Raw genomic sequence first — 27,445 nt, 5'->3', positions numbered from 1 at the left:
TGCTAAGTCACAAAAGGCACTAGACATTGACCTTTTAGTTTGCCTTAGAATGGACATCACCTATCAACCTATAGTCTAGGATATGTTCAACCTGAGGGAGGGGAGGGGAGGGAGTGTGCAAACGGTCAAAATGAAATTACACTGACAGACGGATCTAAGTATGGGTTTGTACGGCCTGCGACTCCCTTTTTGGATATGCTTTCTTGTCTGACCAGTTCCGGGGGTGGTGCTACTAATAATGGGGCACCAGTAGCCTGGAGGTTTCTCTCAATAGTCATTCATTCAACAAATATTTGAGCATCGACTCAGAGGTGAACAAGACGAACAACAGTCCTACTCCCTTAATATTTACATTCTATTTGGGGGTGGGGAGCAGAAAGGCTAGGAGGCCACTACTGGAGAGGGGTAAACAAGGGGGAATGAAAGATTAATTCGGAGAAGCAGGCAGGCGAGGCCTTGAGGCCACAAACGAGAGATGTTTGTATTTTACTTGCATCAATTCAGCACCAGTGAGGGCCAGGTTACCCCAGGCTGTACTTCCTAGACCACTTATCCTGGCAATCCAACCTTCGCAAACCCTACTTGTGCCTTTCGGGTCACCTGGCCACTCCGGGTCCCTTAGCCTACCAAGCCACCCGGGCCAGTGTCACCTAGTCCCTATCTGGTGGTCGCCTCAGCCCCCGCGATCAAAATCTTCCTGCGCCATCTCAGCCCATCCGGGGCTGTCTGCCCGTCGTTCTCCCTTAGCGCGGGTCCCCTTGGCTGGCTAGGTAACCTCACTGCCACGCCTCCCAGGCTGGAGATTCGCCTAGCACGTTACGCTTTGTTCCCAGAGCTGGTTTTCGAAATGCCGCTCCCTCTCAGATCCAGCTGTTTTCCTGCCAGCGCCGGGAGACTCAGCTGCAACAGCGCCCCCAGCGTCATACCGCAGCCCAGGAAGAGAGTGTCCGCCACCGCTGATTCCTCCGCCTCCTCCCGGAACGCGGGAGCCAGCCCAAGCGGCGCACGCCCCGACCATCACGACCGCCCTCCTGATTGGCTGAGCCGCGCGACGTCACGGGGAGGATCCTGGCGGCAGCTGGGATCTGAGCTTGCGCTTGCGCAGTTAGAGTGCGCTGAGCGGAGGGGGAGGTGGCCGGCTGCTTCTCCCGCGTCCGCCATCTTGTTGCTGTGGCTCTTGGGAACCGGCTGGGCGAAACCGCCCTGGAGGCGCGACGTTCCTTGAAGTCTTGTGCTTGGTGTAGCAGCGGGGGTCAGTGCAGAGCCGTGGGGGTGCGGAGCCGACGCGTTTCAAGCCAGGAGTGACTGGAGGCACCCCTGGTACGCTGGGAAGTTCGAGAATCCCGGAGCGGCCTCTGCTGCTGCTCGGTTTTGCCCGCCCCGACCTCGGGCTCTGCCCACCATTCCCCGAGCCGGCTCCCTCCGTGAGGCGGCCCCGGAGCAGGCGAGCGGGGGCAGAGGATGCTGCGGGCCCGGAGCCAAGTAGAAGGTGCTGGCTGGGCCCACTAAGAGCGCCTCAAGGTGTGCCGAGAGGCCCTTCTTCGGTTCCAAAGCCGTCTGCCGGGTCAAGGCATCCAGAGCAGGCGAGAGCAGCCGTCGCCCGGACCCGCCCCAGAGCCCCGGCCCAGCACCATGTCTTCCGCCAGGTTCGACTCCTCAGACCGCTCCGCCTGGTACATGGGGCCGGTGTCTCGCCAGGAGGCGCAGACCCGGCTCCAGGGCCAGCGTCATGGCATGTTCCTAGTCCGTGATTCCTCCACCTGCCCAGGGGACTATGTGCTGTCCGTGTCTGAGAACTCCCGGGTCTCCCACTACATTATCAACTCGCTGCCCAACCGCCGTTTTAAGATCGGGGACCAGGAGTTTGACCACTTGCCAGCCCTGCTGGAATTCTACAAGATTCACTACCTGGATACCACCACCCTAATCGAGCCCGCGCCCAGGTAACGCGAGCACCCCTGCCCTCCCCGCCGCAACCCACTCCGACCCCCGAGGAAGGTCGACAATGGCCGGGTTGGTTCGTTTGAGGTCGATCCAAGAGTGTGTGTATGGGGGGTGTGTGGTTGAACTCATTTTCTCCTATTCTGAACCAGATTATTTTCCAGAAGGTATTCGAAGGAAAGGCTAGTGTCAGGATCTGGGTCGCTGGGTGAGCGGGATGCGTCTTAAAACAGGATTAACCGCGGTTGCATATTAAAATGTACGCTTTTTGCTTTTCGTTATGTTCTGTAATTGGTTATCAGACTAAAGCAGGGTTTTGTTGTTTTGGTCTTTTTAACCTTTTTTTGGACCACAGATTTCCTTGAGACTCTAGATAGCCGTGGCATCCTCCCCCCTAAAAAATGCCCTTAGACACACGTTTGCACACCATTCGAGGTTCTTGGACTCTGCAGGTCTCTGAACTCCTGGACTACAGCCTTTGGAACAATTGACAAAAGAAAATGCTTTAGCACTTAGAAACAAAAACCTTTAACTGAAATGTCAGAACTGTCTATATTGATACTTTGGTGCCAGATATGAAATAAGCCAGACTCTTTCTATTTTATCATACATTAATTAAAAGTTTTAAACGATAAGAGCTTTTTTTTTCTTTTTCTTTTTTTTTTCTTTTTTTTCCCCCAAGCTGGGCCAATAGTAGACAAAAAAATCCATTTGGTTAAAGTCCGAAGAAGAATAAGGCTAGAATGTTTACCTACTAAGGGAAATTTTTGAATGACACTTATTTTAATTCTATCTTAGTTCAGTTTTATATGTGCTTTTTGTATTAAGTCTAATGATTTAATATCTATTTTAAAGTTAACCCAAGGTGACACTGAACATCAAACATCCCCTTTTCCAAGTAAAATATTCTTTCATTTGATTATTTGCTTTAATTTGCCTTAATTAGTATCGTGGCAGAGGTTTCTTTTATTTAAATTATGCCAATTGTGAGCTGAAGAAATGGCCTAGAATTTTAAAAGTAAATGGTATTTCACTGCCCAGTTTGTTTCTTAAACATCTATTTTAAAAGGACAGGAAATTTTGGGTGATGAGATATTTCTGATTTTATAGATTCACTGACAGGATATTACTCTGAGCTTTAAACATTAAAAGCTGTTACAATTAAGGAGCATCCACTAGATGCCAAGCTTAAGTGTTGCTTCCATAGAATAGAGAAGAAACAAAGCCATGACAGTATAATGACTATAAGATTAACTACTGAACTAAATGGACTTTAAAAACTAGGGGAAAGTGATTATAAATCAAGTACTGTGTAACAAAGACCTAGACAGCAAGAACCTGATTGGTGAAACCTACAGGTCCCTGAAGATGCTGGTAATTGGACTCAACTTTGAACACAATATAAGGGGTTGGGGAGAATCTTAGAACCCACTGTAATGAGATTTTGTAATATGTTTAAGTAAATAAATTCCCTAACTTGGGAAAGTGAATCATATCATTAATTTCAGGCATTTATTAAGCCATGCTATGTGCAAGGCATTGTGCTTGCTTTGAGTTGATAGGTATTACAGCCATTTCAAAAAGCATAAGTAAATGACTTGATCCCCTTCTAGAGAGAGAAAAAGGAATATGGTTTAGTGGCTTCCCGATACCCACAAAAAAAAGACTCCAAATTTTCCATACTGTCTCCTTAGATACCAAATCTTCAAATCTGTCCTTATCCCCTCTCCTCTTTCTTTTAATGTAGCCATTAGTCTGTTCACTCATTCCCACAAAACCTTTGCTGTCTCTGTTGACTCTTCATTTGACTAACTCTACCCACTCCTCACCTATTGAAATCCTTCCTGTAGTTCCAGGCACCTCACAAATAATAAGGCCTCTCCCTGACCCTCCCCCTCACATTCGACTTTGTTTCTTTTTCCCTATGCCCTCCGCCCCAGGCATGTTGCTGTAATTTAGTTTTTCATTTTCCCTTATATCTCAGAGGGCTTTCACAATGCTGGTTGAATTATATAATGACTGGATGTACTTTGCTGTACTGAGTGTTTGGAGTGCCTCTCCCAAGCCTGAAATTCATGGATTTGGTTTGATATGTTATTAGCCTTTGTAGAAAACTAGAGGCTAGTGAAAGCTAGGCCAGATGCAAAATTCAGTGTAAAGCTTCTCTACACCCCAAACAGGATAAATGTAAGTGGCTTCGTTTTTAGGCATCAAAATAGTTCTTAAAAGCCAAAATTTCATGCCCCTTGGCCAATAGTTTATGTTGTTTATTTTGCTTAGCAGAAGGTCATAACTTTGTCTTTCTCAGAACTTAAGAATTGGTGCTAGTTTTGTTCTAGTGTGATTTTTTTTTTAATTGAAGTGTTCCTTAAATTTTAATTCTATATTTTTATTCAAATATTTACAAGAGAATTTTGTCCCAGTGATAAGTACTGGGAAAGATAGGTGACATACTTTCGTCACTATGGAATTTATATTTTAGTGGAGGAGCAGACTAAAAAGTAGAAAAATAAAACATGAGATTAATAAATGCTATGAAAGAAGTAAATCTAGGCCAAGAGACTATAATAGAAGGGATTTACCTGAGGTACTGCAGTTAGAGAAAGTGTGAAACTACCTAAGGGTAGAGAAGGAAAGCAAGCCTGGGAAATTTCGGCTTGCACTAAAGAAGAGAAGAGCTTTCCGAGCAGAGGGAAGAACTTAGGCAAAGTCCTGCGATGAGAAAGCCAGCCAGTATGTTGAGAGTGTGGTTCTTAAAGGAAGAGGTCATATATGAAGAGTTTGGAGATAGAATGGTCAAGATAAGGAAATTGGATTTTTTTTAAAGTACGATGGTTGCCATGGGAGAGTTTGAAGCAAGGGAATGACCTGGGGCTGTTACTGTAAAGCAGGTGCAAAATGATGATGACTGATGACATGTATGTCATGTATGTCATGTCATATAGACATCATATAGACTGACATAGCTATGGCTTGTAGGTGCCTATTTTGGATATAAGATTGATGCTGATGGGAAGAGGGATGATAGGGAAAGAAGAATAAAGATGACCTGTTATATTTATAACTTTATGTCCTCTAGGTTTATCTTATTACTGTAATTGCTTTTTATATTTGTGGTATTCCTGTGGTAGGTTTTAAATTTAACCCCAAAAAAGTATGTCAGATGGCTTTGGTTGATTTTTGAATGACCCTAAAGGATTCTCTTTCTGCACGTGGGTGTAGTTTTTGTATTACAAATAATTTGATAGATAAACAAATCCTGTGGTGGTTTTCGCCTCCATTTTATTTGAGTATAAACATTTTTAACATTCTGTGTATTAAGTTATAGTTAGTAATCAGGTAAGCGCTAGTGTTTTTTTAATAGAGGTTATTTCCAGTTTAACAACAGAATTTTTCAGAAGTTTCTGAGTGGATTTTTTGGATATGAACTACATTTTCTCATGGTTTCGAAACTTGAAAGTATGTTTTGTGTAACTTTTCCAGTTTTAGCTTATGTATGAAGGGTAGGAGAAGAATCATGAGAAGTAAAAAATTTTTAAACTGAGGCAAGTTGACTCCTAGAGAAAATCTTGTTTTTTTACTCAGCAGACCATTGCACATCACATGTACCTGGTAATATGGAACTAACATTGACTCAGCAATCCCTGTTATGCTCTTGAGGAGCTTACTGGTTACTAAGATTTTTTTAAAAGGCCATTTCTGTGCTATCTAATACAGAGAACCAAGAAAGAATGCTTAGCCTAACCTGAGCACTCAGAGAGGATTTTCACACCTGTGAAACAGAAAGCAAGCCCTGCATGGACCAGAGGATACCACAGGCAGTTGGGTCATCCCATATTCCTTGTTCAAAATATTTAAGGGAACTCAAATCTGGTCTTTTATCATTGGGAATAGGGGAGAAGGAGTACTAGTAATTTTGATTAGCATAGAATTCAGCTCTGTGAATAAACCTTTGAGTTTCTTACCAGTAGTTTAAATTATCTAAATTCGATTCAGATGAGATATAAGAACATTGTCATTATGTCTGGAATGGAAGCTTGCCCAGTCAAGAGTTGTGTTCCCATGGCATGTAAAGCCATTAAGATTTGTGACTTTACTCTTGTTTAAGTCTCAAATCCAGAGAGTTTTTTTTACCTAAGAAAGAATTTTCCTTTTGATCTGAACATTATTTCTAAGGTTCCTTCGGGCTAAAATATTTTAGTTCTTTCTGATAAGTAAAAAGGCAGGCAGTGCTTATTAGTGGGAGTTCAGATTATCCTAGAGTCTGAGCTAAGATCCTAACAAGTAAGGTGGGGCCACCAGGCATGTGGCAGCTAGTCTGGAATGATGGCTAAGAGCGTGAGTGGAGCAGTAGTGAGGTGAAGAGGCTTGGAAGGCAAAGCCAGTAGCACACTAGATTTCTTTGTCTGTATAACAGAATTGAACCAGGTCAAGGGAATTGCAATGTCAAAGCTTTTGTGTTTTCAGAAGGAAAAAAAGGATAGAAACAGTAATGGGAAATGCCCTGTGTCTTTGGCATTTTAATTTTATCAGCAGGAATTTCAATATATCGATGCCTACTGTGTACCAAAGTCTAATAATACTAGACTCAAGGCAGTAAGTAAAGAGTAAACCACGATTCTTGCCTTGAGAAGCTCAGCATACTGAACAAATTAAAATGTAATACCATTGGTGTTTAAAAGCAGTTATGATCATTTAAGGGATTGGGGAAGGCTTGAAAAGAGGAGGTGCTTTCTCGACTGATTCTTGAAGGATGAGAACAAGTTATATGAGATAGAAGAGGTGGTGGCAGTGCCTGCTGGGAAAAGCACAGAGTTGTAATTAGTGTGACTGATTGGCAGCAAGCTAGGAAGGAAGAATAATGCTAAATTGTAAAGGGCCTCCTGTACTTTGTAAATGAGTTTAACATTGGAAGCCATATGAAGTTTTTAGGAAGAGAATTGTCATGGTCAGTTTTACTTTTTAGAAACATCTGTGGTGTGGGACTTGGTAGGGAGAGGAGAGTGTAGGACTAATCAGGGGTGGTTGAGGGATAGTGAGAAGTTGAACTAAGATCAAACATGTTGGAAATATAAAATGGAAAATGACTGTCTTTTTCTGGGCAATTGTATATAGAAGATGAGGAAAAGAGATGACTTCAGGGATGATAGAATGGTGTCTTTAATTGAGAGACTAGAAGAGAACCCATCAGGGTAAGGGGATGATTGTTTTCAACAGGGAAGCCAAGTGATGTTTAACAATCAGATGGGTTTGTTATTGAGAAGAGAGTTGGGGAGCCTAAGCTTAGATGGAGGCCCCAGAATGAGCAGAATGGGAATGAGCAGACGGAGAAGCTGTGGGAGGAGGTGGAGAGGCATAGAATAAGAACCATTAGTGATGGTGTGAATGCCCCAGGTATAGAAGGGAAAGGTCCTCAGTATTTGGTGCCACTGAGTGGTAAAGAAGGGTTAACTTACCTAAAGCAGTTTCTCTAGAGAGAGAGTTAGCTAGTCTTCTTGGAATTGATTCTTTTACCATTTATTGTTTCGTTTTTCAACTTTTTACTGTGAAATATTTAATACATATAAAAAGATATATGTATATATGGATATAATAAGAAAAGTCTTCAATATCCATGTACCCCCTTTTAAAAACCAAAACTTTTACCCAAAACTTTGAAACACTCTCCCACCAGAAGTTGATTGTATTGCTTCTTCAGCGTGAATAAGATTTTAAGCTTAGAAGATATTAACACTTGGGTTTAAAGAAAATGTTTTATCTGTTTATATGTGAAGCTGAGAATGCTTTTAACCAAGAGAGGAGAGAGGTTCATTGTCATTAGATAGAAAAGCCAGTTACCAGTTAGTCATCCAGGGCCTTGCTACTCAAGTGTGACGTGACCCATAGTCACAAGAGAGGGAGAAGCATGGGTCTAGTTTGTTTGAATGGGCTTGGACAACTCTTTGTACATAAACTTTAAAAGGGGGTTGATGGGTGCTATTTAGTCTTGATCAAGGAACAAACCGTGAAATGAATAGTTCCAATTTTATATTTCACATATCTTTGGACAGTGGGGCCTAATAGAAAGGGCAAGTATATCTGACCTGGCATCATCCTGGTTTCATCTGCAGAGGAACTAATGTGTAATTTGCTGGGGATTTTGATGAATAAATGAGTTTGAAAATATGGGGTGGAAGACATCGAATTTATGTCGGGAATGTGGCTGAGAGATTTGATGTCAGATTTAAGGGTATTTTCGTGTACTGAATCAGGAAATGAGCCCCAAGGTTATTACAGTAATATAGTTGTGGAGAAAGTATAAACCATTTTCTATCTTTATTAGGTTTATACACACTTACCCTCACCAGGGAGGTGTCGAAAGTTGAAAAGCACTCTGTGCTCCTTTAACTCAATTATATAGACCAGGAATCGGCAAACTTTCAGTAAAGGTCCAGGTAGTAAATATTTTAAGCTTTATAGGCCACGCAGCCTACTCATCTTATGCCCTTATAGCACAAAAGCAGTCATAGATAATAAATGAATGGGCATGACTGTGTTCTAATAAAATTTTATTTAGAAAACCTGTGGTAGGTGCAGTGGCCTACAAGGCCCTAGTTTTCAGACTCATAAGCTAGACTCCAGATAGTTTTTATATAGTGTACTATACAAAATGCATTTTTAAAAGGATTGTATAAAAGAATATACAACAAAGACCATAGGTAGCCCACAAAGCTTCAAACATGTACCAGTCCTTTACAGAAGTTTGCCAGTCTTTGAAGGTCCTCCCCAGCAAAGCTCCTGGTCTGTGCTTATAGGAACCAGCAGCAGTGTGCCCCGTGAGCTGGGGATGCTGGGGAAGAGAGCTTTTGAACCTTTGGGTCTCTAGTCTTTTTCTGAAGTAAAACCAAAATATGTAAGTGTATCTTCCACAAAGTCTTTCAGCTTCAAAGGATGCTAGTCTTCAGCTTTTGGTGTATTACCTCCTTGTTTGTTCTCCTGTCCCTTACTAGAACTCACTCCTTTGAGTATTCTTTGACCCTGTCCCTGTCTGTCATGATATACATCATGACTTTGTGCTTTCATTTGCCTTCTAGTCTTTTCCTCTACTAAATTGGTACTCTTGAGAGCACGAACTTGGTTTTAATTAACTCATTGTTTGTCCCCCCCATATTTTTAGTACATAGTAAGGCCAGTGGATACCTGGGTAAATGGATTTCATTAGGGTTTCTACTCACTGAAGCTGTACTGGTGTCCTCACAATATGTGTTGTGGAATGAACTGCTTTTAATATTTAACTATACAGACAATAAAATACCCTTGGACAGTGTCTGAGTTGGAACCTGTTGTGCTCTTAGTAAAGTATCTGAGATTTATGTAGTACTACCCAAACTTTTCACAGAATCTTTGTGGCCCTTGAAATGAGAAGAGAGGAGAGGTGTACTTTAAAGAGGGTGCAGTGGGTAGCTGCTCAGTGTCAGTCAGGAACTATTTGAATGTTTTACAGACATTAAAACATTAATTTTTATACATCTGAAAGATGCAGGGTTTATCCATGAGTCTGACTAACTTAGAGGTTATGAGTGAGGGCTCTAGAACCAGACTGCCCGAGTGCAAATCTGACCCCTGCTTTGGCTTCCTCATAGTGAAATGGGGATAACAACATCTACCTCACCAGATTGCTGTGAGGATTAAACAATTTAATGTCTGCAAAGACTGCAAAAAATGCCTAGCATAGGTAATGAATGTCAACTCTTTATTACTGTTGCTGCTCCTACCACTCCTGCTCTCTTTTTAGGTATACTTGTAGTGAGCAATTTGCCCTTTGGTTGTTAATAAATAATAATAAGTCCTTTCAGTTTTAAATCAAGCTTCTAATCACCATGGTATTCTGATAATGAAGAAGCTAGTCATTTACATTAAAAAGATACAAGTTTTGGCTGCCACTTGGAAAGCAGTGTGCCAGTATGGACCAAGGAGCATGAAGATGTTGCCATTCTTCAATATGGGAATCTAGGCTTATAAAAAAAATCCAGTATAGAGAAAATATGGTGAGAAGAGTTTGTGACAAGAATTATTAAATAGGGAAAAAGCAAAACTAAATATCTGGAAACACAGGGATGCTTCATTGCAGCAGGCTCCCAGAATGAAAAGTGGTACCCTGCTGTGAAAGTGATCATGAAGAAGACCAGTGATGTAGAGAAACACCTGTGGTGTGATATTAGGCAAAAAACTTCCACAGGCTTTTTTTTTTAAAGAAAGCCATAAACTGGGCTTGTGGAAGGGGAGAAGGGAAGGAGGATTGTAGCTACGTTAGAGCAGGAACTATGGGATTTTTTTTCTCTCGTTTTCCTTTTTTTGCTGAATGTTATAATATGGTGACACTTTTTATAAAGGAAACTTTTTTTATATTAAAATGCTTCTACTTAGATCACATTGTTATCTGAAATAATTTTTTAGGTCATTAATGGGGGGAAAAGAAAGAATGGTCGTGAGCTAATCGGAAACCATAGTCAGTGGGAATATCCTAATATACTCCCTCAGGGCTATTCTAGAACCTGGCTTTGGTGATGGTCCTGCAGATAAAGTCACCTCCTAAAGAGGTGCACTCTTTAGATGAAGGCCAGAGTTTATTATACTCCGGTGTAGCTTCTGTGCTTCTCTTCTGAAGTTAGGAGGGGAAAAGCTAATGGTAAGGTAGTTTTTTCTAAAACTTGTATTTGCAACTTTTCAGAACATTTCTCAGGTGAAGAGAAACCTCTGTACTTCTTTTGCAGAAGGCATTACAAATGGGATGTTGCTGGAGAGCAGGGACTGCTTTTATAATTGTCTCTGGGAGTGCATTCTACAACGTACTAAAGCAAAATACCTGTTGAATCTCTGAGCACAGCAAAAGGAGTGTGGTGGTGTCTATGAACTGTTGCTTAGATGAGAATTCTTGCTTCTCTGAGTTTTGCAGTGAAAACTTTCACATGCTTTCATTTGGATGCTCAGATGATGATTCCTGTTATACAGGATGCAGTATGACTTTTTTTTTTTTTAATTTGGAAAGCATATGAACCTTTTTCTGGTTTTTATAATTTGAGAGACAGAGATCTGTGTCATCCTCTCTGTGGGTACCTAGGAAAGTGTGCAGGATGCATGCCACAGATTAGGACCAGGAGGAAGAGTATGTGGTGGTTGTGACAGGACCCTAAGGAAGGCAGCTACTGAACTTACTTGAGATTTTTAAAATAAATTCAGACCAGGTATCTGTGTACACAAAAGGTTCTTGTAAAACAGATATGGACTTTGTATGTGTGTATACGTACTTAGCATGTGATTTAAAAGCACATTCATAGTATTAATTTCTGTTGCAGTATAAACAATGGAAAGTAAAATAGTGTGACAGAACCTTAAACAGCTGAGAATGTATAGAGAGAAATAATTTATTATAGAGAATGGTTTATTTAAAAGTTTGACAAACACTGGTATAGAGTAAGATTTTTCTCTTAGAATAATTTTCTTTCTCTCTTAAGGTATCCAAGCCCATCAGTGGGATCTGTATCAGCACCCAACCTGCCTACAGCAGAAGAAAATCTGGAATATGTACGGACTCTCTATGATTTTCCTGGAAATGATGCCGAAGACCTGCCCTTTAAAAAGGGTGAGATTCTGGTGATAATAGAGAAGCCTGAGGAACAGTGGTGGAGTGCCCGGAACAAGGACGGCCGGATTGGGATGATTCCCGTCCCTTATGTTGAAAAGCTTGTGAGATCCTCACCACATGGAAAACATGGAAATAGGAATTCCAACAGTTATGGGATCCCAGAACCTGCTCATGCATATGCTCAACCTCAAACCACAACTCCTCTACCTGCAGTTTCCAGTACCCCGGGGGCAGCAATCAACCCTTTGCCATCCACACAGAATGGACCTGTCTTTGCAAAAGCAATCCAGAAAAGAGTACCCTGTGCTTATGACAAGACTGCCTTGGCATTGGAGGTAAAATCTGAGGCTGGTTTTTGGGGTTCTTTGACATTCGGTTTTCATCTTTAGTTTTAATTTTGTTTCTGCAAAGTAATGACTGCTCATTCAAGGTTATATTCATAGGAATAAGAGAACTGGATGATTTGGAAGGTCCACTGTGAGTGTTCCACATGACATATAGCCATTTGTACATTTCCATATTTCTAACATTGTGGTCAGTTCAGTTGAGGAAAAATATGAATAAATGCCTTAGAATTCCTCTTCAGCCCGGCAGAGGAATAATTTTAAAATATCTCAGGTCTTATTAAAGATTTTGTAAATTATAATAGCATGAAATAGAACTTGAACATTTTAATCACGAAGTCATGTTCTTTCTAAACATTAACTGCCTTTAAAAAAAGATTCTTGCAAAGCTTAGCATATTCCTGTGGCTTTTGGAAATGCAAAAAAGTCCTTAAGACCAGTGCTGATGAGCCTTTTGAGGGTGGTGGTAAAACTGCAATACACAGTTTCTGCCAGAAGGTAGAAGTTTGGTGAGACATCTGATTAAGTCCAGAGGGACCATATATGAGTACAACCCCCCTGGCAGTCCTGGGGAAGAATGGACAGGAGAATCTGACAAATAAAGTAGATTTCAAAGAAGATTTTAAAGATTTTTAGAAGAATGATACCATATATTTTTTAGTGTTATTCTTACTGAAGTATAAAATACCTAGTGAAGTAGGCCGTAAATATTATTGTACCAGAACATGAGATTTGGTGCCACAAATCCCAACGCTTTCACGTATTGATAACTCGTGAAACTGCCTTGTGAATTATAAACTGCAGTGTAAGTATCATTGTATAATTACCATTGAATACTCTTAATATTATCAAATTGTATATGTTAGAAACATTAAATTAGTGACTGTTCTCTGCGTATTAACCCCAAAGTCAAAGCAGGGTATGGTTGGGAGATAATTTGGTACATGGCAGAAGGATGAATTAATAGAGCCTGTCACTTCAAAAAAGTAAAACTTAACCCACAAAACAGCCTTCCCACAGATAAAAGTTAGCTATAATTTGTTTCATGTGTATTTTCTTCATTGCTTATTCTCAGTTTTCTCTGGACCAAGAGTCATATCTCTCTGAATTACACCTCCCTCTTCTGTTGGCTGTAAGGAAAAAGTGAGGCTTGTAGCAGAGACTAGAGTCTGGGGAAGACCCAGGTGCTTTTATACTTCCCAGTGGAAGAATAGGAAAAAAAAAAATAGAGGAAGCCGCCTCCACAAATGGAGTCCTGGCTGTGTAAGCCTTCAGGCTTTCTCATCCCCACATAGAACTACCCCTGAACACCTCTGGCTTAGTCTGCACCTTAGCACTCTAAAATAACTTGGGGTATCCTGGGCTCTTAATACCTTCTAATTTGTGTAGTGGTTTCTGCTTTCTCAGGCATTTTCACATCTGTCATTTCATCATAGGAGTAGAGAGCCTAGGATTCAGAGAGTTGTTGTGACTTGTGTGTATTAGGCAGTTGATTGTTGGCACGCCAACATGAGAACCTCGGGAGGCAAAGTTCCCAGTCAGAATTCCAGGTTCCATAAAGGAAGTCAGGAATTGGGTTGTTACCTGAGCTGGGGTTTAAAGCCTCACTCTATTTAGGACACCTGCCTCTGGCTCTAAAATGTGCATTTTGGAAACCCATGTCTCCTGCACATTCCTTGGAATGTGCACAGGAGGGCCATAGAGAGGAAGACCAGGTACTGTAGAGGGGAACATTTAGGCTTGGTGAGTGGATACATAGGTAGATGCCTTAGACCAGGATGAGGAGAAAGATGCTGTCTGGTTAATGGTGTAATTTTAAGGTAATTCATATACTTGGCCATTACGCAGCCCTCCTAGTCTCTCAGACGTTGGAGAGAGGCCTCCTCATGACACTAATGCAGCCATGTAAGCCTCATCAAAGTCTTGCATTGGTGCTTTACAGTAAGTGAGACCCAAGAAATACACCTTTGCCAAATTCCACTTAATGGTATTTCTCATTCTGTGTATTTAAATGAGACTTTCAGCTACAGCATAAGTAAATATTTCTATGAATTGTGTTATCTTCTAAAACTTAGTGGTGCCTGTCTGATCTTGTTAAAAACAACTCTTTTGGGACTGTTGTAATTAGGTTACCAGGAAAAGTATTAAAATTAAAATGAGAAAGGTGAGACAAGTAGGACAAAATGTACCAGTAATTGAAGCTTCGTTATTCCCCTTGATAGTGTTACAGAGAACGATGATAGCTTAGGTGAACTTTATTTCTTGAATTATTTCACAAGTTTTTTTTTCCACAAAACTATTTTTGAAAGAATGTTCTACCTAGGAAGACCAAGTGCTATAGGCGTAAAAGATAAAAAAATAAGGGATTGTAAGCTAACAAGGTCCTTGCAATCTGTGAGGTCAACCAAGGGTTGCCTCGCTTAATAAAAATAATAATAGAAAAGAAAGAATGTTCTTTCAAGTAAAGAGACATTTTTAAAACAGCTCTGTGTTTAGCCATTTTCTTTTCTTGCTCACCTCTTTTCAAGAAGCGAGTTGATCCTTGGGATTTACTTTGATTTGATACCTGTGTAAGTAGGATTGCAGTGTGTGTCCTAACTTCTTGAAAACAGGGCTCTCCTATGCTCCTGGAATAGCAGGCCTAAAAGGGCTCCTGAGAAGCAGGTCACACCCTGCAAGAACATTGTCAGGTTGAGGGAAGCCATGTAGCCTTTTCCAAAAGTAGAGCATTAGCCAGAAGAGAATGTTTGGAGCAAGGGTGCTATTGTCATTATAAAATACCTGTAGTCAAAGTCGTGTTCTCTAACACAGTGGAGAAGCAAGATGGTTAGGAAAGATCATGGACCCTCATTCAAATCCTTGCTTTTTTTCCTGGTGTGATCTTGAGCAGGTTACTTAAATTTTTTTGAGCCTAAAAGGCACCCTGGCTCTAAAAGTTGATGTTAATTTGTTCATTAATCATCCGTTCATGCAACCAACCTGTGAGGGGACCCTTGTAGGGTTCTGCTACCTAGTGAAAGAATAGAGACAGAAACCAGCAGTGTGGTTAAGTGCAGATAACAGTGCGAAGAAGAGTGGAGATGGGCGTATGTGTAGGTATTGGTCTGAGAAGGCTTCCTGGAGAAGGTGACCCTTGAACTGAGTTATGAAGGGTAAATAGAAGTTAGCTGGGTAATGTGGGAAGGCATTCCTGGCAGAGGGAGGAGCTTGAGTAAATAGGACTAACATCACTAAGTAGCTGTAGGTTGGTGAGATGCTGGGTGTTGGGTAAAAGTGGCAAAAGACAAAGCAAGGCAGTGGGCTATTGCCATATTATCAAAGGACTAAACGGAGGAGATTAACAGGTTTCTTGTGTTGCCTTCATTGTGGTATGAAATAGCCAATTTCTCACAACTGAGAAGGTTCTGAAGTTTACAGACATTTTTATTTATTAATATTTAAAATAAATTAGCAAATGCTTCAGTCTCCGTATAATCATGTCATTTTCACACACTTGTATTCCAGTATACTTTTCTGACTAGAAAAGAAAGGGAAGAAATTTTTTAGCACTTTCAGATTGTACTTAACTTTGGGTGTACACACCCATGAGTATTTGCTATATGAAAATTTGTATCAAAATGTCTAAATGGAGCCTCAGTGGAGTATTCCACTGTGGTATGGGTTAAAAAACAGTTGACATAAGGTAGGGGGTCTGTGGGAATAAAGTCAGTGGAACAGATACTGTGGAGGAGGAAGAACCATATCTCAAACTGTAAGTAAAGACTTAAAGTGATTCAGGTTGGAATTAATACAAAAGAAGAAAGGCACATTGTAATAATACTTATTAGATCATTTAGTCTAACCATTTTCCTAATGATTTTAGCTTTCTATAGCGTCTGAATCCATTGGCCCTCCAGTCTGAACTGGGACACCTCCAAAAAAAACATTCACTCCTTCAGCAAAGGATTGAGTGCTTATTATGTAGCAGGCATTGTTATATTAGTCGGAGTACATCAGTGAACAAAACAAAGGTCTCTGTCCTTGTGGACTTTCTGGGGCATAGTCTCATTTGTAGTTCCTCCTGTCTTGGATGACTTTGGTAGTTAAGAAGTTCATTGCATCCTAGGAAGAAACAAACCAAGTTCCCTTACTGTATTTACCTAGCCCAGTGTTTGGACTTCAGTGTGTTGCCCTACAGTTGTCCCTCAACTTTTTTTGTTTTGTGTTTTTTTCTTTTTGGTCTTATACTATCTGTACACTTTCTGAATATTTTAAAATTTTGATTATGTCTTCTAGCATATCGATTACCCACCCCTCAGTTTCATGTTAACTGCACAATTTATAAAAGCACAATCCAGATTTTTATAGTAAGTCTTCTGCATCCTCTCCTAGTCTGTCTCATATCTAAAAAAAGACTGTGAGGTTGTGGTCTGGCATGACTTGTTCTTGGTTGAGCCCATGTTGCTTTCCAAACACCTCATTCCCATTCTAAATCGTAATAAACCATATTTTGCTGATCGCATCAGAACTTTGTCCAGGTTTGATTTCAAGCTCACCTTTTACATTTTATAGAATTTGCTATCATGCCTATTTTAACAAAACCAAGAGACTTGACCCTTCATGGATCTTCCAGTGTCCTATTATATAATTCTATGGCAAGAGACCACTATTGGACTCCTTGTTTGATCAATACTTAGAAATCTTTCCTTTTCAGTATAGGACATCCTTTCATTTTTGGTGCATGTTCTTTCTTTTTATGATGCTCAGTGTTCTTTGAGCTCACTTTTCACTCTCATTGGGGTCATATGTGATTGTACTGTTCAGATTTCTTCTTGGATTGTCTTCTCATTTTGAAACCGCTAGTCGTTGGATTACATCTGGTCACAGAATCTTTTAAATTGGCCTTCCTAAGGCCCACGGTACCAATTTCCTCACAGACTAGCCTGGAAGTCTCAGATTTCTACTTCAGCCAATTGGTTTTGTTCATTGGTTAGAATTAAATTCACATTAGCAGTTTCTTCATTGCTTCTTCTGTGTACTTACTGAGATGACATCTGCAGAGCAAATCTAAGTTTCAGTAGTACTAGTTGTATTTTTTAAACCTCTCAAAGGTTATGTGAGTTCCTCTGCCTGGGTGACCTGTAGTATGTAGCCACGGTGATGTCCGATCTGTACATGATTATCATGAAGCATCCAACTCAACTCCAGAGATCTATACAGGGTCATAGCCTCCTAACATGTAATGAGACCACTGTCTTGCTTTCTATCATGTTCTAGCAGTGATTCACCTTTTCACTGAGGCTTGTCGGAGATGCCCACAAGCTCACGTTCAGCTTCTTAATAAGAATCTGAGGGCATTTCATCAGCACTGACGAGCTCCTTCTCCACCCTCTGTCATTGATGTTGTGTCAGTTATTCTTTGCAGCATCTAGTTTTAGAAATTTGATTTACTTCTGTACTAAAAGTGCCTTTTTCCTTAATCACAGCCCTTTTGTAGGAATTTTTAGAAAATCCTTTAGAATTTTGATGAAGTCCTACTTACCTATTTTTTCTTTTGCTGCTTGTGATTTTGATGTCATGTCTAAAAATCCATTACCAAATTCAAGGTCATGAAAATTTACCCTTATGTTTTCTTCTAAGTTTTATGGTGTTAGCTCTTATATTTAAGTCACTTATCCATTTTGAGTTAATTTTTGTGTATGGTTTGATGTAGGGGTCCACATTCTTTATTTTGTATGTGGGAATCCAGTTGTACCAGCAACATTTGTTGAAGACATTGTTCTTTCCCCATGATTTTTGGCACAAAAATCAATTGGCCATAGAGGTATGAGTTTGTTTCTGAACTCTGAATTCTATCACATTGGTCTGTATATCTCTCTATATTCCAATATCATAGTTTTGATTACCGTAGCTTTGTGTAATAGTTTTGAAGTCATGAAGTATCAGTCTTCCAACTTCATTGTTCTTTCTCAAGATTGTTTTGTCTATTCAGGGTTCCTTGCAATGCTATATGAATTTGAAGACCACCTTTTCCATTTCTGGGGGAAAAAAAGAGGAGGGGCTGTTAGAATTTTGATAATACTGAATGGAGTTTGTAGATCACTTTGGATAGTGTTGACATCTTGATAATATTAAGTCTTCCTATCCATGAACACAGAATGTCTTTCTCTTTTAGCATTGTTTTTTAATTTTTGGTGTACAAGTGCTTCACTTTGGTAAATTTATTACCAGTTAATTTATTCTTTTAGATGCGTTTGTACACGGAATTGCATTCTTAATTGTTTGAACTGGTGTATAGAAACACAACTGATATTTGTGTGTTGATCTTGTACTTGACAACTTCGCTGAATTTTGTTACCTCTAATAGCTTTCTTGCGAAATCTTTAGAATTTTTTATATATAGGATCATGTCATCTGCAAACAGAGATAGTCTTACTTCTTCCTTTCCATAGCCCATGTTCTCTTGCATCACAGCATACCTTTAAACTCTGGCTCATTCTACAATCTAAATCCCTTTGTTTTCATGAGAAGTATTAACCAGTAAGCAGCCTTCTTTAACCAAGTTACTGCCCTGAAGGATAATTGGAATTTCAAGGAAGAAATCAAGTCTTCAGTATTAAAAACAACATCCTGTTGTAGGTGAGAGTGCCCGAGACTACTTGACTGTTGCTCAGGACACACAGACAGTCAAGGGGGGTCCTCGCCCTCTAGTTCCAGTAGCTTTGATTCTGGTACAGGTGCACAGAGAACACAGAAGCAGGTATCAAAACAGGTGAAGGCCCCAAGCAGCTCTGTGAGGATAGGGCTGTTGGTGTGCTTTGTTCTCTGTTGTATCCTTCCAGGGCCTGGCTTGATATTTTAGTGAATAAATAAATGAAAGCCACAAATAGGATGAAAACTGTTTAGTGATTATAAGACATGGGTTATTGTTTTATATTTGGGGGGGGTGGGGTATGGACCCTCTGGGAATCTGGTAAAAGCTGTGAAATCTTTTTCCAGAAAAACAACATACATTAATGCATTTACATAAAATTCTGCAGATACTTTCAGGGTCTTCTCTAATATCCAAGGCTCATTCATGTCACCCAAGTCAGAACTTCTCATTCCAGTGAAACCCATTGTGCTCCTCATCTTATTTTTGTGTAACCTGAGAGTGCATTCTCAAAATATTAGTATGGGTAATGGAGACTGATTGGGGATACCTAGTGCTTGGGCTTTCCAGGGCTTCAACTGGTCTTTGAATCAAGTGCCAGAAGTCAGGCAATAGAATCACCAGAGCCCTTCTGTTAATACTGCAGACAAGTAAAGCTGTAGGAAACTGTTGCCCTTTAACTCTTGCATTCTTGCATGGTCCTCACTAGACATAAAGAATGGGGCTGACTAGTGCCTTACCAGTGTATGCTCAGTTTTAGAGTTAACATGTGCATTCCCCAAGTACTAAGTTCAGCTAGGCAAAAAGATAGCATTATGACAGTTACAATAATGATTAGGATCGTTATAGGGTCACAGTAAAGATGGTATATAAGGTTCTGTCTCCTCTTGATCTGTTGATAGGGTCAGCCACATCTTCCAGGCTTAGAGTGCTCCTTGAACTGAGTTATTGATACTCAGCCACTTTGAGATTGATCTGCCCTCCAATGCAAGTGCTTCTTTTGGCTCAGTTCTACTGTGAAGCCAAAAAAAGGGCAACATAATGGAATTGGGAGTGATGAGAGGAAACAGCAAGATGGCTGTGAAGGATTTGAGCCAGAGCGTCGTTCAGTAGAGACATAGAAGAAGCATTGTTTTTTAATTTAAAAACAACCAGGCTCATAATTGTGGGCAGCAGGCGGCATAACATAGCCAGGACATCTTTTCTTTGTTGGTGTTCTGAGGCTTGTTCCCAAGTGAAGGGCCTTGGACTGAGGTAGACAACAGCAGGACTGACATGCTATGTTTTGACATGTGAGAGCTTCTCTAAGGCCACAATGAAGCATTAATGGTCAAGTGGTCATCAGAAGTCTTCCAGTCATTCTTTTTTGCTAGGCTGAATCTTAACCTATCTCTGCTGGTCATGGTGCTCTCAGTCAAAGCAATAACTCCTTGCTCCTATGCTCTGCAAGGTTTACTCAATACTGTTTTTCTGACACTTGCTGCTTTTTATAAACTTTTTATTATCTAACAAATATTCACTGAGCATTACCATGTCTGGACAGTGGGTTATTTATTATCTATCCCATAGTGAAGACAGCTGTTCCTTGAGGATGGAGAGTGAGCTGCTCATTTTCCCTGCAGATACTCAGTAAATCTTATTAAATTAACTAGGTAGAATGATGTGGAAAGTATCCTGTGAAAACCATCAGAATTATGAGTTAATTGGAAGGCATAAGGTTTACATGTTCTTTGCAGTTTTCAGTACTTGGTTTACCCCCTTCTTCATCTTCCCTTTGTCTTCCTCAGCTGCTTAGTATCTATCACAGTAAATTATTAGATCCCCGGTTTTCAGGCCTGCCCCTCATCTCTTCTCATTCTAATATGGCATCCTTCCCATCTCATCAGTTTTGAAAGGACCCTTCTTACTTAACAAGGCTGAAAACCCACTTTAATACAGTGCTTCTTCATGCTGTTTCAGTTCTTCCTACAGTGCTTCCAGAAGGCACCAGGACCATCTGGGAGCATGAGCTTGGAATGGGGGCTGGGTTCCATTCAGGACTCTCCACTCGCATAACATCTACTGTTTACTTAGTTGGCAGTTCTGGTTAACAATTCCCATGTAGTACTTCCTTTAATTATTACGAGAACTTTTTAAAGTCAGAAGGAAACCGAAACTTGGACAACTTGAGCAATTTGCCACGGTCATGTAGCCACCAAAAGTGACAGCACCAGGATACCAATCCAGTCCTGCCCCATGCTCCAAAGTTCATAGCATGAACCATTGCACTGTGCCACCTTATACCCGTTTTAAGCAGATGAGAGATTGCTTATGTCCTATTGTTGTAAAGCTTAGTTTTACGTAGGTCTAATATTCAGGTCATATCTTAAGTACATAATATAGAATCTAGCCCAGCGCTCTGAGCAGAATAAATACTCCCATCTACAGTGGCTACCTCCAGGAGGTCCTTCCTGCTCTCACTGCATGTGCAGCTTTATAAGGAAGGTGCTTCTAAGGGGGTTTGTGTTGTCCTTGGGATTTGTTTGATTTTGGTCAGAGTTAATGTTTCTTCAACTATGAAAGAAGAGCAGAAGTCCAGGTTTTCTTAGGACCAGCTGGGTGATTCTGGGCCATAGCTTGAAACATGATTTTTAACATCTTAAGACACACAGTTGTATAATTGCATTTCCAGCCGTTCCTTGGAGGAGAGAGTTGCATTTATTATACAGTCCATACCTGAGAAGGAGTTTGGCAAGTTGGAGCAATTGAAAGGAAGCCAATGTGATTGGAAGGGAGGGGCACAGAGGCATGAAATGGGGTCAGAGATGAGAACAGTCAGGAGCCAGATCAGGAAGAGCCTTGAAGATGGGAGATTGGATGTTGCTCTTGTGCAAAGAAGAGGTGCTGAGTTTAAAAGGCAGAGTGGTGATCCAGTTCTGTTTCTTTGTAAGGTCTGTCTGCTACTGTCTTTACGCCCTGTGCCTGTCATTTCTCCCAAACCTTGCTCCTCTGCTTGGCCATCTATCCCCAGCATGTGGGGAACATCAGCTCATAGTTTTCTCCCTTCTCCTTAATTCTGCAGATTTCTTTAGAAAGTAGCTTACAAGAGACCTGTGACATGGAGTGCAAAATAAGCAAAGCAAGTTCCTTCCTTCAGAGAGTGCTGTATTGTGGTGGCGTGTGTGTTGGGGGTGGGGAAGTGACCATGGAGGCGCAAAATGGAGCTTCCTCAGGGGAGTCTGCCAGAATCCTGGAAGATAAGGTACCTGACCTCCTGACCTCACAGAGCCTTGCTTTCCACCAGTGCAAAATGGGAGGTGCCCACCTGGCAGTGTTATTTTACAGATTACCACAAAAAGAGTGAGGCAGTGAGGAATGAGGAAGGTAGGTGAGGTCTCCCACTTCAAGTGCCATGGGACATCAGAGGTAGAGAACTGGACTTAGGTTGTTGACTTGGGCCATCAAGAATTCCTTGGTGAAATGGCGGAAGCAATAGCCAGAGGGTAGGATCTGGCTGTAGGAGAGGAGTTGGCCAATTGGGCTGGGGTGACATAGATCATGGAAGGTGGCTCAGGGCAGGGTGGCTGGGCTGGTAGAGTCAGGTGGTAAGAGGCCAGGGAGAACCAGAGGTGAGGGCATTATTAAGACAATATATTCCTAGTCGCCAGGCTGGAGGAATGAGCACATCAAAGAAATGTGGAAGAGGTGCCTAGGGCCAAGTTTTCGAGAATATGAGACTTTGTTCTCTTTTATATTTATCAAGCATCAGCTAAGGCAGACTAAGAGTACAGACTTTGAGCAAAAGGTGTGCTCTCTGTGCATCTGGAGTCCAGTTGAAGATAGAGAATTTATTGATAAAAGGACAAAACACCAAAATATTTTTTGTAGGACATCAAATGAGTGGAGCAAACAAAAACTTCATTCATGGGGAGAAGCCATTGGTTCTGTCATCTGCCAACATCACCCATCAGCCCAAAACTGTTGCTTTGTTTTTTAAGTCTCAGTTCATTCTTGCCTTAGCCTTTTTTCTTCAACATCTTGTCAGAGTCAGATCTAGGATCTGGCTCTGAATGCCTTCCTGCCTGCCTCCGGACTGCCCAGGTGCCCTTGGACCATCATCTCTTAGTACAGCAGAGTCCACCTGGGTGGTGGTTTGCCCACTCTCCCCCTTCACTGAATCCTCTATACAGGTATACACCCACACGCCATCTTACTTGTCCTTGCCTTTTTGTATGTTTATTTTAATACATTAAATTCATAGCAACCAGTCTCTGTTCACCGGGGGAAGTTACAAAGATAGGACATTGAGGGCAGAGAGTGTCTTGGTGAGAAAAGCCCCGGAGGGGAGGCTGAGTGGTCCTAGGTGCTGGTGGGGTCTGCTGCCTTTGCACTGTGCCGGGGGCAGGGACACAGGCAGCCAGGACTAGGAGCTGCCTGGCTTTGTACCCCTCCTTCATGGTGAACCAGCCTGTGACCTTGGGGAGGGCTCCAGCCTCTGGCTTCATTATTTCAGCCTACCTTACAGGAGGTCGGTGTATGTTGGGGATCAAGGGGGATAACATGTCTGAAGGAGCCCTGCAGATAGACATCTCTGTGAAAATGGGACCATGGACAAGTCCTTGACTTCACATTGTCCATTGAATTAGAAACCCAGCCCCATGAAGCACATTTCACACAGGCTCTTTTCCTTCTCCATCTTGTTTTGGCCTTTCCCTCAGCTCTTTGCAGCATGAGCTCTTTTCACATGGGTAGGTGGTCACATCAGGACAAAATTACCAAGTTTACAAACTTAGTAGCCATTAGCAAAGTGTTATGTTGTCTGCTTCCCAATGGCATGTGTAGAGGTAGTCAGTCACCTACTCGGTGTGTTTCTGACTCCCTTGTAAAGTGTGTTATTTCTTAGTGTTTTCTTAAAAATGTCTGATCACATGTTTGGGCCATGGGCTAATTGTTAGAGGTTTTTTAAATATACTTTTTTGTGTGACTTGACTCAGAATCAAGTGTTCATTTCTATCTTGTTGGAGTTAATAGCCAATATGGGGAGAAAAGCTGCTTTTGTGCTCCGAAGCTGCTTCACCTAACACACGTTTTCACCAGCTAGAGAGAAGCACACTGGGCTTATCGATGGCACCTTAATGTCTTTGGCACTACTCGATTTTAGGTCTTAACACCGGGAAAATATGAGTCCTTAAAAATATATAGGTTCCTATGGCTAGTACAGTGTGTGTGATTTAATGTTAACTTTCTTTTTTCTTTAGTTTGCAGAGAAAATGCTAACTTTGTCATCTTTCTCCATCCTTACAGGTTGGTGACATCGTGAAAGTCACAAGGATGAATATAAATGGCCAGTGGGAAGGCGAAGTGAATGGGCGCAAAGGGCTTTTCCCCTTTACGCACGTCAAAATCATTGACCCTCAGAACCCAGATGAAAATGAGTGATTGCTGTTGCCCTTTTTCCTGCTGCTTTGTTCTGCCTGTCATATTCTCCTTTGAGTCGGAAAGCATTCTGTCTCAGACAGGTTACACTGCGTTGCCGATGTCCAGCTTTCTGCAGACTGACAGTCTCGTAAACGTTTGGAATGCACACAGTGGCTGCTTCGGCATTTGTATCATAGTCGTATTGTCTAAGAGTAGCCAATTTTAGAGTTCTTTTGGATCATAAACTGGAAATACTGATGGAAGCACACAAGTGGAGAGAAGTTGATAAGGAAAGGATCTCCCTTCTCATCACTGCCCTGTTTATTGTACTTGTGACTGATTCTGTCATATTCATCAGAGAAAGCTTGAGGCCATGGTGTGGCATTGCGTACTGCCGTGCCATAAAGCAGTGGCTCAATCACCATTTTGTTTTTCCTTTGAGGAACGGAGCAAGTGAACCTTGAGAGGGAATTCTGTCCTAAACTCCCCAAATCTGGCTTTTTTTTTTTTTTCTTCCTTTTCTTGGTTGGTTTTTGGAAGACTTAATTAGACTTGTGTGTTCTGAACAGGTTTTTAAGTAGCAGGTTGGATTTTTGTATTATCACAAGAAGTGGCACACACCTCTGAGCTTCTAAACTGAAGCTGCTGTAACTAAAGGAATATGAAAAAAAACAACCCTGAAGTGGAGGCCTTTATTTTCTTGGTTGCCAGCAGTATCTTGTTTTGCCATATAGCAAACAACACAAAAAAAATCTATCGTGTGCCAAGCTGTTTGGGCAGCCTCTTGGATTACACTGTCCCCTACAGTAACAGTGTGGAAGGTGCTTTGGGGGAAACCTTTGCTTTCTTTGTTTGCCAGTGACAGGAGCATTGTGGGGGGCACGTGGCCAGTTTTCTGTCCAGTGTTTCAGAGAATGTACTCCTTTAAAGTATAGTACTTAAGTTTCTTTAAAAAGTAAGGTGGTTTCATAGAATCATTGAATTCATTAATGAACCTTTAAATTTCACTCCCTGAAGCCAAGTCCTCTGCCCCAACCCAGGCTGCCAGAGAAAGATGGTGCTGTTAATACTGGTCCCACCGTCTATGTGACCGTGATACTCCCAAGCACAGAAAATGCAGGCTCTGGAAATTGGTTAATGCAGTTCATGTCTAATGTTTTTGTGACTAGGGAGAACCATTAACCAATTTACCATTAACCATTTACCAGTTTGATGTTAAAGTTTCCCTGTTAGCGGAAAGAGATACCTGTTCATACAAGCCAGCTGATACAAATGTGTGACTGAGGGTTCATTTGCTGGCTATAGCAGACTAGAATTCTGGAACCTTCATGCATTTCAGTCCACTCTCCCTTCTGGACATTGATGAAGACAGGCCTCAGCTCAGAGTGAATACAGCAGACCTAGAGATGTAGCAACAACCTGATGAGCAGCTCTGTGTCATTTACTGAGCATCTGCTATAATCATGGCCCTGTTTCCTAAAGGGTCATAGGTTTTGAGGGTTAAGAGCAATATATTCTGGTGACAGAACCAGCAAAATAACAATTTTTTAATTTCTTTTTAAATTATTCTGTCAGGCAGGTAACTGCCATGTGAAAGAATCTTGAGAGTGCTCATGTGTGACACAATGGTCAGTTAAAAAAAAATATCACTGTGGCTGCCCGTCTGTCGTTTTCTTGAAAAAGACAGCAGTTGGCTCTTCCCATCAGAACTTTGGCCACCTCTGGTTCTGAAGGTGCCAGTCCATTACAGTTGCCTTTCGTTTAGAGTTCAGGCCCACCTTAACACCCACAACAAATAACACGTATGTAGCAGGATCCTCACACTCTGCCTGGAAATAGCACTTGCCTTTTGGCCAATGACCCAGTACTTAAGGGGGCATATCTAGCAGAAGGTGGAATGTGTGCCTTGTTCATGGAGAGCATAAACCTTCAGGCTTTTTTAAACCAAATTTAGCTGAGGGGCTTGGCACCTTTTATGACAATAGTTGGCTTCAAATATAAGAAGGAAATGACCACTTTGGAAAGCAAGGTTTCTTTTCAGTCATATCTACTGACTAATATAGCAGGACTCACATCATGTGGAGCATTTCGGAATGAACACCCACAACCTAGGTTTGGCTTCAGAGTGAGTCTGCTCATCACTTCAGCCCATATGCATGTCTTCAGCACTACCCAGGAGACTCAAGAGTCTAAAGTAAGGTGAACCTTGAGTTCTGAACTCTCAAGATATGTGCCAAAAATAGTACCTTTCCGACTTGGAACCTTATTAGTTTTTTTTTTAACAGGTAGGGAAATTCTCCTTTTCACACTAAATACACAAAAAATGCCACCCTTGCCTTGGCTTCATGCCTGGGTTCCCCCAGCAGTCTGGGAAGACTCTGCTTCAGAAAGCGATGCAAATCTTCAGAGGAGCTGCCTTCCCTCCTGGGTGCACTTCCCTTATAGGACTGTTCGTTATTGCTGCTGGCTCTGCTCTACTGTTTGTCATTTAAGAAAGTACTTGGATGTTAACCCAGGAAGTGAACAAATTATGTACTAAAGGGCATTGACAGTTTGATTCAAAATTTATCCTGGGAAGGACCTCCAACACAGGAATCATTCTTGTTATTTCTGCATGGCATGGTACCACCTGATAACATGGTTAACAAAGAGGAGGAAGCATTGACTGGCTGCCATTTGACAACTTTGGTCACCCAGAAGATACCTTCTGCGCTCATTGTTAGAAGACTGAAAGGAGGGAAGGACAGCTGCTCCCGCCTTGGAGCTCAAGCATCCCTGGCACTGTGCTAACGATCTTTTACAGCTGTTTACAGACAAGGCGGGCCGGGACAGACAGCCACTGCTCTTGTAATGTTTGCTCAGAGGAAACATGAACATTTTATTTTTGAAAAGGGATGATGTGTTTTTGTGCCAGGTGTTTTTAATTTAATCCTTTAATAATAAGTTCATTAACCTCTTAAAATGAGTGGATTTCTTGTTTTAACACAGCACCTAAGACTAATGCTTTCTGTGGACACCACTGAGCTCTGCCTCAAACTCCACCCTCTGAGACCAGAGACCAATGTCCCTGGTAACTGCTGTCATTGTGGACACTGAACTAGTTGTATATTCTAAAGGAGTAGAAGGACAGTTCTCTGAGACAGGGTCGTTGTCTCTGCAGGAGGAACAGTGGCCTTGCTTCTAGACGGTCTTCACTGTGTGTTTTAAAACAACAAAAACAACACAAAACTCTTTTGACCTGTAACTTAAGATCGTAAACTTTAGGCAATAATATTTTCTGTGTAAGCTTTTAAAATTATTTTTTGGGATCATAGCTTGTTTTATTTTGTGCTATAAAATTAACAGTATTAAATGACTTATATTCTTAGAATACATTGAGTGTCTTTTCTTAACAGATTAGTGCCTTTTTATTTTTGTATCCCATTTTACGTTACTGGTCCTGGCATCAGAACCCTTGTTTCCATGGCCTGTTTGTACATTGTTTCAATAAAACTTGCATCAGCTGGT

At 41.3% G+C, this 27,445-nt stretch overlaps 1 protein-coding gene across 1 annotated transcript; it reads left to right on the top strand.

Annotated features, from left to right (window-relative positions):
- The first annotated feature begins 1,098 nt into the window (after positions 1-1,098).
- CRKL (CRK like proto-oncogene, adaptor protein) lies at positions 1,099-27,445 on the top strand. Its single transcript, XM_011355934.2, has 3 exons — positions 1,099-1,943; positions 11,436-11,901; positions 23,825-27,445. The coding sequence occupies exons 1-3, from the start codon at positions 1,633-1,635 to the stop codon at positions 23,957-23,959; spliced, it is 912 nt and encodes a 303-aa protein (XP_011354236.1). The 5' UTR covers positions 1,099-1,632; the 3' UTR covers positions 23,960-27,445.

The sequence above is a fragment of the Pteropus vampyrus genome, unplaced genomic scaffold (assembly GCF_000151845.1).
Source record: "Pteropus vampyrus isolate Shadow unplaced genomic scaffold, Pvam_2.0 Scaffold23, whole genome shotgun sequence".
In the NCBI taxonomy this organism is placed as follows: domain Eukaryota; kingdom Metazoa; phylum Chordata; class Mammalia; order Chiroptera; family Pteropodidae; genus Pteropus; species Pteropus vampyrus.
This window is presented reverse-complemented; position numbering and strand designations above follow the sequence as displayed.